This window comes from Alosa alosa, chromosome 5 (genome assembly GCF_017589495.1).
Source record: "Alosa alosa isolate M-15738 ecotype Scorff River chromosome 5, AALO_Geno_1.1, whole genome shotgun sequence".
In the NCBI taxonomy this organism is placed as follows: Eukaryota; Metazoa; Chordata; class Actinopteri; order Clupeiformes; family Clupeidae; genus Alosa; species Alosa alosa.
The window spans coordinates 6,822,178-6,837,317 of NC_063193.1; the positions used below are offsets into that span (position 1 = coordinate 6,822,178).

The 15,140-nt window shown below is 45.5% G+C and overlaps 1 protein-coding gene across 6 annotated transcripts in view; it reads left to right on the top strand.

The window, feature by feature from the left end:
* Positions 1 to 2,600: 2,600 nt before the first annotated feature.
* Positions 2,601 to 15,140, top strand: part of LOC125294379 (AP2-associated protein kinase 1-like) — a 45,765-nt gene continuing 33,225 nt past the window's right edge. For all 6 annotated transcript variants that reach the window (XM_048243055.1, XM_048243056.1, XM_048243057.1 and 3 more), the window contains exons 1-2: positions 2,601 to 3,789; positions 14,433 to 14,551. In XM_048243055.1, the coding sequence (XP_048099012.1) occupies positions 3,630 to 3,789; positions 14,433 to 14,551 (279 nt within the window). In that variant the 5' untranslated portion in view covers positions 2,601 to 3,629. The remainder of the gene's footprint in view (positions 3,790 to 14,432; positions 14,552 to 15,140) is intronic.

A 15,140-nucleotide genomic window follows, 5' to 3' on the forward strand; every position in this document is an offset into this window, starting at 1 on the left:
TGGATCATTGTCCTGCTGGAAGGTCTAGCCATGTCTCATCCTCATCATCCTGGTGGATGGTCAAGATTCTCCCAGACCAAAATGACTCAATTCATCATTCCTTCAACTGTATGAAGTCTGCTAGTACCATGAGATGAAAAACAGCCCATACCATGATGCCACCACCTCCAAACCTCACTGTTGGTAGAGTATTTTTGGGTGATGCACAGTGCCATTTCTCCTCCAAATATGGTGTGTAGTATGACATCCAAAAAGTTCAATTTTGCTCTTGCCTGACCAGAATACATTCTCTCAGTATTTCATAGGATTGTCCAAATGTTGTGTAGCAAACTTTCAACGAGCTTTGACATGTTTTTCTTCATCAATAGAGTCATGCGCGATGAGTGTGCATAGAGGCCATGGCGGTGGAGTGCATTACCTATGATTTTCTCTGTAACAACTGTACCAAGTCTTTCTGGAGCTTTCTCTGAGTGGTCCTTGGCTCTTGGGCTACTTATCTGACTATTCTTCTGACTTCCTGGTCAGAAATCTTGCAAGGAGATCCTGTGCATGGCCAGTGATGATGCAGTGATGTTCCTTCCACTCGCAGATAATGGCTCCAATACTGCTTGCTGGATGCTTCGGATGTTTTGATGTGCATCTGTAACCAGTTCCATTGATATGTTTTGCAATAATAAGGTTGCAAAGGTCTTGGGAGAGCTCTTTGCTTTTACTCATTATGAAATGTTTATTGTTTGACACCTTGGTAACAATAAACTTTTTTATAGCCCACCAGTATGTACTAACCAAGCTTATATCAATTTGCACAGATAGGAGGGATAATTTCTCTTACTACTTATAGATTCCAGTTTGTTCCTTGCCATTCCTTGCCTTTGTGTACTGCTTTTTCTTAGCGTGTTCAATACTTTTTCCCTGTGCCATTCCACTTTTTTACTCATAACTCTACTTTTAGACATTAATGTTTGGATTTTTATATATGTGTGGATTACCTAAGTTAATACTAATGTCCGGTGAGAATTTCATGCGAATAGCCTCACTGGAAGTTTACTTACTGAAAAAAATATTGACGTGTTCAATACTTATTTTCTCCGCTGTATATCCACATGCATTTCAGTGTTGTCTATAAGAAACTAAGAGTATCAATGTATGTGACCACAGTTTTAAAAAGGACAACCTCCCTTTGTAACAGTTACAAATGTATAGTGTGAGAAATACCCATGAGTCTACCATTTATGGACATTTCAGACAAATTGCGTACATGAGGGCACAATGAAATATGCATGTCATTTCCTCCCACTCTATTCTCATAAAATCATGCATCATAAACTGTTAATTTAGGGTCAACACAAATACAATTGCACGCTGGGCACCAGTGATAACTATATAGCAGTGTAATAATATATCACTTGAATCCAGGCCAATCTTTCTTTATCTCAGTCAATTACATTCAATTATTTAGACATTAAAAAGTTACATTAGACTTGTGTTTTCCTTTCCATTCCTGGGCATTACTTGCGGCAGTGTACAACTGTATACACAAATAATCTCATTGATATGCATCTGAGACAGACAAAACCAGACTGAAACCGCTCATGATAACTCAAGAATGCTGGTGTCTCCAGTCAATTTCCAGTAATGCAAACTGCAATTGAAGTAGTGAGGTTAATATATCAGCATATAGCCTACTCAACAGCCTACATAGATTTAGCAAATGGGACTATATTTGTCCTGTCATTATAGTTTAGATGTCTGTCAATTTATCACTGTAATAGCCTAGTCACTCTTGTACTATGCTTAGGCCTACATTGCTTCTGTTGTGGGTGGCCAAGACAAATAACCACACATGCACACACTGAAACATCCATACAGAGCAAAGTGCAGTGTATACATATTATATTATTGTTGTATTACAAGAAGTATTTGCTATATTGACAAAATAATGATGCTCATTTAGCCTATCCTTATTGGCCAAGTTCTTCACAATTCCCTGCATCCAACATGTTGGTCCAATATCTGGTATAGGCCAATATCTAAACATTTTAATAGGCTAGTTTGTCGGTGGCTCTTCCAATTCCATTGTCATTAAGTATTTAGATTTAAATATTGTCAGTTTGTATATTTGAACTGAGTAAACAGGCGTTGTTATCAAAATATTGAATATGGCAAGAAAATGCACTGCTCATTCGCAGTGAAACAGCGTCACCTAGTGGAGAAAGTCATAGGTCTGACATGGGTTTATTTGTTTATTTGTTGACCATTTACAACGTCCTTGATAGGCCACGAACATGTGTTTAGATGGTAAGCAAAAAACACACATTTTCAATGGTCGGATTCTGAAAGTGTTCTTCTAAAAGCTTGGTTGACACAATATGCAAAGTAATGTCATAGCTTACCTCGATGGTTTAATATTTGTGTTGTAACTTACATAAGTTTCATGTGCTTGTGTAGATTGTAGTCCTATATATTTAATTATCGGCAATTTTATATTTCTGTAGTAGGCTAATTCAGTATCAGGTACGTTTTCACCTGTTGGGCACTGGTATTTGTAGTTCTACGTCTACCGGAACTAGAATCATAGCGTTTCGTCATTGGAATGACGTAATTCAGATTAGAGTAGCTATTTATTTTTATTAGCTCCTTGGCTAACTAGCTAGTTACAGTGTCCCTCCTGTGGTCCCTCCAGCCGTCCTCCATCGTAAGGAGAATTAATTGATTCATCTTGCACATCCTTGTACATCTCGTGTGTGGGCTACTTTGTTGCATTTCCTGGTGTCGAGGATCATATCATAACCCAGCTGTGCTGTTCTGGGGAAAGCAGGGAAGCCAATGAATTGGAAAGACAACGGACACGACTATTGCACTCAAACACTGTCGGCGAAACGAAACGGGCAGAGTTGAAGATCCTGGAAGTCCCTGTTCAGGATCCGATTTACTGGAAGGATGAGGAAATGTCATGGGTGACAGTCTACGTGGATTACGCGTGTTCTTGTTAAAAGCAACACTCCAACAAGCAGCGGGCTTGCTAGCTGACCAGATGCCAAGCGAGGGCTGGTTAGCTACGTTATATAGCAAGCTACGTTAATTGGAATTGGATTTTCACCTTGGTCATCCAACTAACCAGTATTTTAGAAGTGTATTCAGTAATGTTTCACTGAAGAAACATTTATGTGTTTTGAGTAAGGTTTAGTTTACTGTGGCATAACGGAGAAGCTACGAGGACGACTCAGCTGATTATTGACTGCTGTTGTGGTGTTTTTGCTGATAAATGGATTTAATGTAATTGCACAAACGACTGCTGGATTTGTATTTTTTGTATCGTGTTCAAAGTATCAAAGGCGAATGCGAATATAGAAGGCTACACTGTCGAATTCGAAAAATCAGGAATTTGCCTGAAACAGCAGTGCTATTTTGCTGTCAAATTCTGAAACTGCATTGCTGATAGCTGGCTTTTTTGACATCAACGTGCAATACAAAAATAGACAATGTGTGATTAGCTCTTCATATCTCTTAAAGCAGCTCGTGCGCTGTCGGTTCTTTCTTTGCACCTCAGGAACTGGCAACAGTAGCTTTACAGCCCATCATCCTTATTACATAATCGACTCCAAGTTTACAGCATCTCAACTGGGAAAATGAAGAAGTTTTTTGATTCACGGAGGGAACTGGTCAGCTCCGGGCCAGGATCGGGCGCAGGTGGGGGTGGCACTGGATCCAGCAGTGGTGGTAGCTACATTGGACGGGTTTTCACCATAGGACGCTACCAGGTGACCGTGGAGGAGACAGTTGCCGAGGGTAAGAGACAGCCTAATGCCCGACCATAACATGTGCACGTTGCGCACACTGACAGTAAGGGGATTGTATACTGGAGAGCTGATTATCTTTGGACCTTCCGCCATTACCTGTCACTCAATCCAATGTTACTGTGGCTAACTAAAACACAATGCGTTTAAAAAGGAACCATGCAATGATCTCTTTGTGTAAGTTAGGCTACTTTTCTTGGAAAATGCTTGGAGTTACGGTGCATACAGTTCCCAGCCCAAGCAATGATTTGTGATAAAGTAAATTGTAAGACAGGTGCACAATGCAAAACATCCTCATGGCCTTTAGGAAGCATATCAAGTTCCCCGTGTCAGACTCATTACTGAACTGTGAATGGTTGGGGTTAGTACTGTAAGAAAGCAATGGTTTGTGTCATGTCTTTAGGCATTTGGGTTGTCTGTCAATGATGCCCCAAGTTTGACTCTTTGAGGGGAAACCCCATAATGGGAGATATTTGAAGTACTCGACTCTGTCATCTAGTCAGGGCCTGTCCACAGGGCTTCAGTCATTCTCATGCACGGCCCGGGAGACTGCTATTCATCTTTACATGCAGACTGAGTGTTCTTTGGCCTACAGACCTTCAGGCTTTTATGTGAATGTCATAGGATATAGGTGCATACCAACCACACCTCTCAGATTGTTTTCTGTTGGTGGGTGGGGGTGGGGGTGGGGGTGGGGGTTGGGGTCAGATTCAGTGGTCTGACTTGTGTGGTACGCTCAAGGCAGTGAATCTCATCTTGGTCCCATTTCTGAAGTCATCGCCATGCAATCCAGATTAGACAGCTCCACCTCCCTGTATCTGTCAAGCTTTTGGTATAAGGCCTCTTATGTGCAGCAGAGGTCCAGGAGCTTTAGAGCTTTTAGACGCTCTTCGACTTATGGTGTGAATGGTGTGTCATTCGCTGATGGAGGCTAGAGGGTTATAATGAAGATCATTTCGGGCTGGAATCCCCCCCCCGTAGTTTTAGTTGTAAAAACAGCCAACTAAAGCAGGCGCTCGGAGATCAGATGATGGCTCATTTTTCAGCTCATGCCCACTATATCCTGGAAGTGGTTAGTCATAGTCGAGGAGCCATGCTGTGGCTGACTTGTTTATGGATTAATTAACAGATGCCCATTATTTTCATGCTAAAACGAGTCTTCTTAGTGCCATGGCTGACCTTGGTTGTCAGCAGTGTCTTGCGTTTACCTTCTCTCGGTGATGCCTGAAGGTGTTGGTTTTCGGTAGGGAGCGAGGTGGAGTTTGAGTCATGTTTGTGATGAATGGCACAGCGTCCTTTCATAGTTTCAGCTCAATGGCTTCTGTAGGCAACGCATTATGTGGTGCCTTCTCTAGTTAATAGAATGACATGGAAAAAAGGGCCTTTGAAGGACAAGTAATGAATAACTGTTACAAAGCACCGACCTTTCCCACAAATACTTGTGTTAATACTAATAATACAAGGATTTCTACAGATACTTGATGATGCTAAGATTATCTTTGTTTGCTACAGCTGTTATTTTTTTTGTTGTTGTTTTGGTGGTGCTGTCTGACGCTGAATCATCCATGCGACAGGGTGACCGGTAATGAGGCAGACTTCAGTAACTCACCCTGCTCTCTGTCTTTCTCTCTCTCTCCCCCACTCTCTGTCTGTCTGTCTGCCTCTCTCTCTCTCTCTCTCTCTCTCTTTCATACACACACACTTACACATACGGTTATGTTTTATCTCTTTCACTCTATCGTTCTCTTTCTCCTTCCATCCCTTTATCTCTTTCACTCTATTGTTCTCTTTCTCCTTCCATCCCTGTCTTTATCACAATGAAGTCTATGCTGAGTCACACAGCAGTGAGTGGAGCAGGAGGGAGAGGAATGAGATGATGAGGGAAGATAGCATAACAGACTCTCTCAGGCAGTCCTCCAGACTCCTCAAATGGAGGGAGCGCAGGGCCCTGTGTAGTTCAGATGAACCCCTTCTCAGGTCAGGACCGAGTCCTACTGGATTTATGAGTGAGTGGGGATATTTATATAGCTGGATCTTAGAAGTGAAAAACGGAGGAGTCGTGTGGAATCCACAATTCTAATCCAATACACTTTTTTTTTTTTTGGTCAAAATCAGGTCATTGCTCCGCACAGTCCTCTATAGCAGTCTGTTCAGTGTGTGAAGCTCCAAAACAAACTGTTATTCATACACATTCCTGGTGCTGTAAGGGGCAAAACATACAGTAGTTGCAAGACATAGTTGCTCGGACCAAGCGTTGGCCAATCCCAGCTGCGGCTTCGGGAACATCGAAGGTACTAGGAAAATCACTTTATTGGTTGGTGAGCTCAAATGTCAACAACTTCTCACCAGAGTCAAGGACTGAGCCTTTAATGACCACAGTAAGAGATGACAGCTCTAGTCACGTATAGTCCATTGAACTACTGGCTGGATGAGTGGGATGCCCTCTCTGAAATGAGCTGAACAAGTAGAGAATGTCCACCTCCTGCACTTGTGTTGTGAGGCATTTGTGCTGTTGCTTGAGGGGTTTGGGAGGGACACATGCACACATGACTCAGCAAAGGAGTGTCTCTATTGTGTCATGGAATGTGTTTGTTTCGTCATTTTGGAAAGGTTTTCACATTCTCTCTCTCTCTCACACACACACACACACACACACACACACACACACACACACACACACACACACACACACACACTGGGAGAGAGTGTCTGTATGTGTCTGCGCCATGTAACTGAACTCTGTTAGGCAGACACTGCATTCTTTTGACACAGTGATATGCAGAGTGTGACATGTGGGAATGCAGTTGACTGCAGTGCCATAAGGCAAGCCACCACCAGAAACAACAGCAGCTGCTGCAGATGGCCCATGGCGTCAGAACAGCGCTTTGCCTTACCATCTAAATGTCTTCTCCACTTATGTGATAGATGTGAAGATTTGATTTATTTATTTCTTTTTAAACGAGCTGCGCAGTCATCCGTCCTCCAGCTCAGAGAAGTCCCATCTCCTCCTGTCCTTGCAGCGTTCACTGCTCGTGATCCGGTTCTTTACAGACTCTATTTGCTGAGCTCTTATGGTGATGGCTGTGTCATCCTTATTCAAGCCCAGCAGCTCTGGATTCTGTGTTTTAGTAGCATAGGCATATTCGTTATGTATGTACTTGTCCTGTTGTCCAGGAAATACTACTCCATCACTGTGCCAGGTAGGGGGTTCCTTGTACTTCAAAACAGTACAAGCAGAAATGGGCATTTTTCACTCCATAATATTTACCCTGCTCGAGTGTCACCATGCTTTCCTTCCTCCAAGTCTCATTATTCCCTGCTCTCTGGTTGAGGCTAATCGTTTTATTAAATGAAGAGTTGGCCTTGAACTCTCTGTCTCTGTCTCTTTCACTTTCTCTCACTCTCTCTCTCTCTCTCCTCTCTCGGTTTCTCTCTCACTCTCTCTCTCTGTTTGTATATCATATTCTGTCCGAGTGTGGCTTTGCTATGGCTGGATGCATGGCCTGGCCATGTGGCCATCCAGAGTGAAGAGGAACGTGCGTGTACGTCTCTTCTCCCCAACTGTCCATCAGGCTCGGGGGGCCCCTGGCGTGTGAATAATGGATGGGCCGCGAGTGATTTATTCATCAGGAGTTGGCCTGGGCTCCATCTGCTAGCTAGCACACACACACACACACACACACACACACACACACACACACACACACACACACACACACACACACACACACACACACACACACAGGCTGCCTACTCCATCCAGCGAAAGGAAGACCTCCTGCTGCTGGGTGGGCAGACACCCCACCCACCCCCCGAGTAGAAGGTGGTAGTGGGTTCAGTGGAGGGTGGTAGGGGGTGGTTTTTGGGGTGGGGTAAGGTGTGGTTGGTGCTTCCTGGATCAGGATGATGATGTGTTACTACGCATGCATTAGCTGGGCTCCTGCTATGCTATTGCTAAACACGCATGGTGGGTCGGGTCACATCAGGGTTTTTTGTACATAGAAACTAGGCTAGATGCAGTCTCCAGTGGTGGTCTGCCTCCATGTAGGTGAGAGTTTACAAGGTTAAACGGATGTCTTGTAGGTTCCTGAAGGCACTGAGCAGACACTGCGTGGGTGAGGTTCTGTAAAGGGCAGCCAGCACTCTCAGCACCTGTTAGACATTTCTAGGGCTGATTATGTATGAGTGTCTCGAAAAGAGAGAGAGAGAGAGAGACATGAGAGAGAGGGAGAGTGAAGGACCGAGAGAGAGACAGACAGAGACCGAGAGAGAGAGAGAGTGAATGGGAGAGCTGTCTCTATAGGTCTAACCTTTCTCCCGGCTGCTCAGATCACCCATAATTACTCCTTCACCAGGTTGTCCTCTCGCTTCCTCTGCTGGGAAGAGACTGTGCACTGGTGTCTTGGCGAGGACCATGGCCCCGTCCATTATCTGCTCAGGGCAGCTCACCTCATTACATTTCAACTGATCCTGTTTTCATACGCCACATAACTGATCCCCTGATTCCAGCCTCCAGATAGAGCAGTGCTTATGCTTGTTCTATGGAAGTAATGTGGGCTTTATTTTTAGGTTCGAAAAGATGCACCTTCATTCTTCAAACTGTCAAATGTATTGAATGCATTTTTGAGCATTTACAGAAGTGTGAACAGTTGCTATCAGGATGCACCCAGAAATATGAGCGAACTAACTGAAGGAACAGCAAGCTATTAGTCTGCTCCACTCTGCCTTAGGAGGTGCCTGTTGATCTGTTACCTCTGAACTATTTCACCTCTTATGTTTGCTTTTACTGCCTTTTATCAAAGGCATCCGACTGTGCATTTCCCATCTAAGCCTCTCTGAAGTCTTCTCATTGGCTCATTACCTTTCAGTTCAATTCAATTCACAATTCAATTCAACACTTTATTGGCATGGAAAATGTAAATGACACAATGTTGCCAAAGCACAGAACGTAGAAACATCAATATCAGACTTTCTCCAGCTTATTCAGTCTGTTAGTGAACTATGCAGTTGGTGAACTATGCAGTTTTTTTTTTTATCTTAATATGCAGGGTTTTTTTTAGCTTAATTTACCTTAACTTAACATCTTCGGATTCATTGGAATGGTTATATGACTTTTCGGGTTGAATGGTGGCCGTCTCTCTTCCCCCTAGTGCCTGTGAGCGGGAAAAAACACACTTGCAACTGTGGGCCGGCGGGCCGACGGCCTCAGTGTCAGGAAGTATAACGAGTGAAATAAATTGCTTTACCTCATTTAATTAAAAACACATACACGCCAGGCACCGGCTAGAACAAGGTAGTGATGGAGTTTCTCAGACATTCATCATGACAGAGCCAGCGAAAAGAATCAAAAACCGAGAAAACAGCAAAAAAATTGCCAATGCTGCATAGTTTCTCTTTAATTATGCTAGGGGTTTCAGAAACATATGCTCAAATGAATTTCTTATTTCTCATGGCAATTGCATGTCTTGTCATGACCTCTTGTCTTGAGTTTGTCACTATTGGGTCTGTACTCTGTCTGTTGCAACCTTCTGCCAAGCTGAATTTAATCATGACTTTGCAAATCAGACCATGTGGAAACCAAGTGTGTGTTTGGGGTGTGCCAGAGTTGCTCTGGTCTTGGCTGCAGTCGACAGCAAGGTAAACACAGCTACTGGGACCTCAGCTGACTCCTGGTCTTGGCCACCCAGCTGGCTCAGGGTTTGTGTGTGTGTGTGTGTGTGTGTGTGTTTGGAGCTCAAGTTGTGACGTGAGCACACCACTCAACTTGCCTGGTCTATTGTTACCTGCTGTAATGCTACACTGCTGTTTTTCCCCAGTAGCTGAGGGGGCCGTGTCCCGCTGAAGCAGGGACCATGACAAGAACATTCAGCTTCTTACACACACACTCACACACACTCAAGCACACACTCAAGCACACATGCTTACACCCGCACACCCACACAGAGCAAAAACTCCATCACCTATTGAGGTGTGTGGCCCAATCCAAGGACACCCGCTGTGGGGGCAAAATCGGATTCTCTCGTCTCGGCTCTTCCTCTTTGAAAGCTGGAAACCGACCGTCCGTAGAACACAAATAAAGCCCATACACCTACATACACCTTTAATGCCCAGTCAATGCTGACGCATCGACCACACTTTAGAAGCAATTACACAGTACGTTCAGTGCAGCCGAGCGCACTCTTACACCACCCAGTCCTTCTGAAGGTCATCTGCTGGGGGGTATAGTCCAAGACTGCTTGCCTTTATTATCTTATCTGTCTCTTCCCCATACATTCAGGCTGATGTAAACCGGCTTAGACAGGGTTGGGGACGAGGGTGTGTTGAGTGTTCAAACGAAGCCCTGGGGTGTGCATGGGTGTGTGTGTGTGTGTATGTATGTATGTATATGTGTGTGTGTGTGTGTGTGTGTGTCTGTGTGTGTGTGTGTCTGTGTGTGTTTGAGTGTATGTGTGTGCTGCAATGTAAACAAGATAGTGGTGCCATGTGTATTTATAGTGCAGTGTTATGTAACCGGCCCTTCTTCCCTGGGAAGACGAATATACTTCATCCGCCATACCGCACTCTTCACCTGGCTGGCTGGACTAATGTCTGCCTTGTCTGACACCACTACCTCCCTCTATACCAAGGCACATGAGAGCTTGTGTGTGTGTGTGTGTCAGAGTGTGTATGTGTCTACTGTGTGTGTGTGTGTGTGTTTCACTCCTGCTAAACAGAAAGAGAGTGTGCAGTGTCGCACGGCACTTAAGCAGTTTTGCAAATCTCTTTAATTTTGCGCAAGCGCTGTTGGATTATGGGATCAAGATGGCAGAAGCTCGGCAGGATATGTCCCATGTTCACTTAGGGAAGGGACCACACACATTTCCTGTGTGTGTGTGTGTGTGTGTGTGTGTTGTGAACGTGGGTTAAGCTTTTGCCTTACAGTCTGACTCAGCTAAGCTGCAGGCAGTGTTGTAAAGACGGTGTCCATCAGACAGCATTCCTCCCCTCCTGTCCTCTCCTCTCCTCTCCCCTCCCCTCCGTGTCCTCTCCTCTCTCCCCTCCCCTCCCCTCCCCTCCGTGTCCTCTCCTCTCCTCTCCTCCCCCCTCCCCTCCGTGTCCTCTCTCCTCTCCTCTCCTCCCTCCCCTCCTCTCCTCTCCCCTCCCCTCCCCTCCCTCTCCTCTCCTCTCCCCTCCCCTCTCCTCTCTCTCCGTGTCCTCCACAAAGAGCAGTGCATGCCTCTCTCCTCAGGTGTTCTGTGCTGTGTCCGTGTGTGTTTAACTGTGTGAGTGTGCACAACTGTCTGCGTGTGTTTCTCACACACACACGCACACACTGTGTGTCTTTTGGTTGCTCTGTGTGTTTGTCTCGTCTCTTGTTTCGCCATCACATCCTCCGGTCCGTGTTCAGCAGCGGCTCTGACAGCGAGCGGGGCTTCTCTGAAGAGCTCAGGGACGCCTGTCGGAGACGCGCTGAACTCCGAGCAGTAGTGACTCATTCATCGCCGCGCTGCATGCTGGGAAAACAGCAGCCTGCCTTTGTCACACACCTCACCTCACCTAGGAGTGTTTTGGTTTCCTTTTTTTTTTGCCTCCACGATGGGTGTCCTTGGCTTGGGCCACCCACCTCGATAGGTGCAGAGTTTTCTTCGCTGTGTGTGTGTGTGTGTGTGTCTTTGTTAAAAGGGGTAGCAATCTATCTATCTAAAGGGGAAGGGCAGCGTGTGTGTGTGTGTGTGTGTGTGTGTGTGTGTGTGTGTGTGTGTGTGTGAGACGGGGCAGTCCAGATAAAAGATAATAATGGAGTGTGAGACAGAAAGAAGGATCATGAGGAAATAGGAGCAAATACCTAGATAACAGAGGCGTGTGTGCACACATTGTGTTTTGGCTAATTGTTGGTTTGAGGAGCCTTAAATGACCGCTTAGGTGTCCTGTGCTCCTGTGATATAACAATTGTGTCTTTGTTAAAAGGGGTAGCAATCTATCTAAAGGGGAAGGGCAGTGTGTGTGTGTGTGTGTGTGTGTGTGTGTGTGTGTGTGTTATCTACGATTCTGTTTCAACCTTCCTGCATATCCCAGAATAGCTTGGCCTGCAGCACTGCAGAGCTCCTCAGAACGTCTTTCTTTTTCTTTCTCTCTCTCTCTCTCTCTCTCTCTGTCTCTCTCTCTCTGTCTCTCTCGATGATTGAGACCCACACTGAATCCTCCCGAGACGTCCACAGTGCTGCAGTGTGTGTTTACATCCACTACGTCCGCTCCGTCTAAATGTTTCACAGCCCAGCGTCCACACATCCGCATCTGTCCAGAACGACAGTGACTGGACTGTGTGCTACTGAGCGTATGAGCAGTCTTACTGCTCCCTTCTGAAGGCAGCTGTGTTGCTCACTGCTTTTAGCGAACTGTCTAAATGTAAATTAAATCAAGTAAATTAAGGCTGTTTGTTTTTTAATTATTTTGAATTTTCTTATGTGTCGTATATATGCTCTTATGGGTTTTGTTGTGTGTGTGAGTGTGAGTGTGAGAGAGAGTCAGTCATGGGGCTTAAAACTGCTAAAGCTTGCAGCTCTGCAGGACCCTTTTCTGTTCGACTGGTTTCTGCAAGCTGGCTTCTGCAAGCAAGAGAATAGAATGAAGTGCTTGTATGAGACCATCCATGTCCTGAGTGCAAGAGAAGGCAACTGTGGACAAAGAGCTTTTGGAGGTCTGTCTTGTCAGCTCAATATATATATATTAAGTGCACACACACACGCACGCACACATGCACATGCACATGCACTCACACACACACACTCACACTCAAAGGACCCACTCAGCTAGACCATAGAGTTTTACCTGCTTGGTTGCTCCCCCAATCCCTTCTCCCTATGCTGCTCTTATGCTGACTCGTCTTGCTCTGCTTAAAAGCTTACCAACAGACTTCGACCAGTGTGTGTGCGTGTGTGTGTGTGCTTGTGCGTGTGTGTGTGTGCGCGTGTGTGTGTGCGTGTGTGTGCGCTTGTGTGCGTGTGTATGTGCTTGTCAACATAATAATCTGTATGTGTAATTGAAAGTTAATGGGCAGCAAGTGGAAACTAACGAGACTGTCACGGCTGAGGCAGACACAGCTCACTCCATTAGCTCAGTAAAGGGAGCAGGGCGGAAAGATCTGGACAGAGAGGACCGGGCGGCAGAGATCAGCAGAGAGATAGGAGATGCCCAGTGAGACACTGATTAACCACACAGTAATACTGACCAGGACAAACAGTATGTTTTTCTATTAGATTCATCTGAGTTGAGAATAACCAGATGCACTCTATTGAGTAGAGATGCACCTGCACAGATGAAACACATGCGGACTGTGCTATCCTTCACTGGGCGTCACTTTAGTGGACACGTGTGGATGTATATCAATGAACTCAGACAGAATCTGGTTTTCTTTATTGTTGAAAATAAAGCACAGCCTTTGGGCATTCAGGTCATCTGGGATGGGGATAGAGAGAGTGGTGGTGTTTTGTGGGGGGAAGGAGGGACAGACAGACGAAGAGGCGGAGGGAGGGATGGAGGAAGAGAGGGAGGGAAGGAGATGGAGGTGAGAGAGATGGAGGTGTGATGGGGTTTGCTCGGCCAGACAGACACTGAGGCCTCCAGACAAACTCACCAAGGTCAACGGGACACAGGCAACAGGAACAGCCTCAAACCCCCCAACATCCCTCTCTCTCTCCCTCCCTCTTTCTCTCTCTCTCTCTAGCCCCTCCTTTTTTCTCTCCCTCTCACTCTCCTCCCCCATCACACCATCCCCTCATCACAGCTTGCAGCTCTAAACCATCACAGCTTGCAGCTCTGAACCCCCACACACACACACCCTTACCTGTCTGTAAAGCGTCTGGGCCAAACAAACTGGGTCAGATTTCAGCAATGCGCCCTCTATAGCTCTTCTCCGAGTACATTTAGTGAAACTTTAGAATGTGAGACCCACTTGTAACACTGTGAGGTACTCTGAACTGTAGACAAGCTGTTTGTGACTCGTATGTATTTGTGATAGCTTATGACTGGCTCGATGGTGTTTTAAGCCCCCACCGTCGACTTCAATGCAGCTCTGCGATCGCCGATTTCAAGGCACCTAACCCTAACCCTAACCCTAACCTAACATTAGTGCCTTCCATGCAGCACTGCCTGGAAGACGACGTTGGGGGCTTAAAATACCAAACACCGTATGGCTACCCGTGTGTGTGAGAGAGAGAGAGATATAGAGAGAGATGATATCTTGACATTGCCACAGGCCCCTCCAGCTGCTATTGCTGGGCCCAGGCTAGCGTGGGTCACTGGGCGGTGGATACTCATCATGTCACCCTGTCTGTACAGCATGGCCCTGTCACCCCACACAAAGGCCTCAAAGTCTTAGGATCAGAAGAACACATACTGTATCAGGGCTGTCTTCTGTAGCTGAGTGGGGGTTACAGTGCACAGTAATACAGTAATACAGTATATCATTAATGAATCCATATTTGGTCGGGCACTTTGTGGCTTTTTTATTGAAATCTGCATGTTTTCTGCAGTCTGTCTGCTCTGGATTGATCATCTCCATGATGTGCTGCATGTCCATGGTGCAAGTGAAGGGGATCAGTGTGTGTGTTTGTCTGACTCCAAGTGCCTGTCTCTCTCTCTTGTTGTCTGCCACAGGTGGGTTTGCCATCGTGTTCTTGGTGCGCACTCACCAGGGGGCCCGCTGTGCCCTCAAGAGGATGTACGTCAACAACGAGCACGACCTTCAGGTCTGCAAACTCGAGATCCAGATCATGGTGAGTGAATGCTTTATTAGCAACCACACTATGTGATACACACACACACACACACACACACACACACATTCTTCTTGCATGCCAGCATACTTGGGAGGAAACTCACACTCAAGCATGCATGGTATAACAGCAGGCTCCTCTGATTCAATGTTAGGAATGCACTATACAATTTCTAGTGTGTGTGTATATGGTGTCCGACCGGTGAGGGTGGGGGGGTGTGGGTGCTGGTGTCTTGTTTGTGCGATACAGTAGCCTACAGACTCTGTACATTTAACAATTATTTATGAAACACAACATGTTAAATAAATAACCAGCTTCTCAAAATAACAGTTAACAAAGTAATAACACCAAACAAACTATACAACAGTATATATACATATTTCAAAATATGTGTGTAATTTGTGCAATTTTAGAACAAATGCAAAAGAAAGTGCAAAACAACAAAATGTGCAAATGTGATCAGTCACTACAAACCATCCTCCTTGGCTTTAAAAAGAACATTTCAAGGGCCCTTTGGTAATTGCACTGTTTTACTATTGGCCCATTAATGCCCATCTTCATGCAGGCTGTTGCCCTGTTGCCCTGCAGC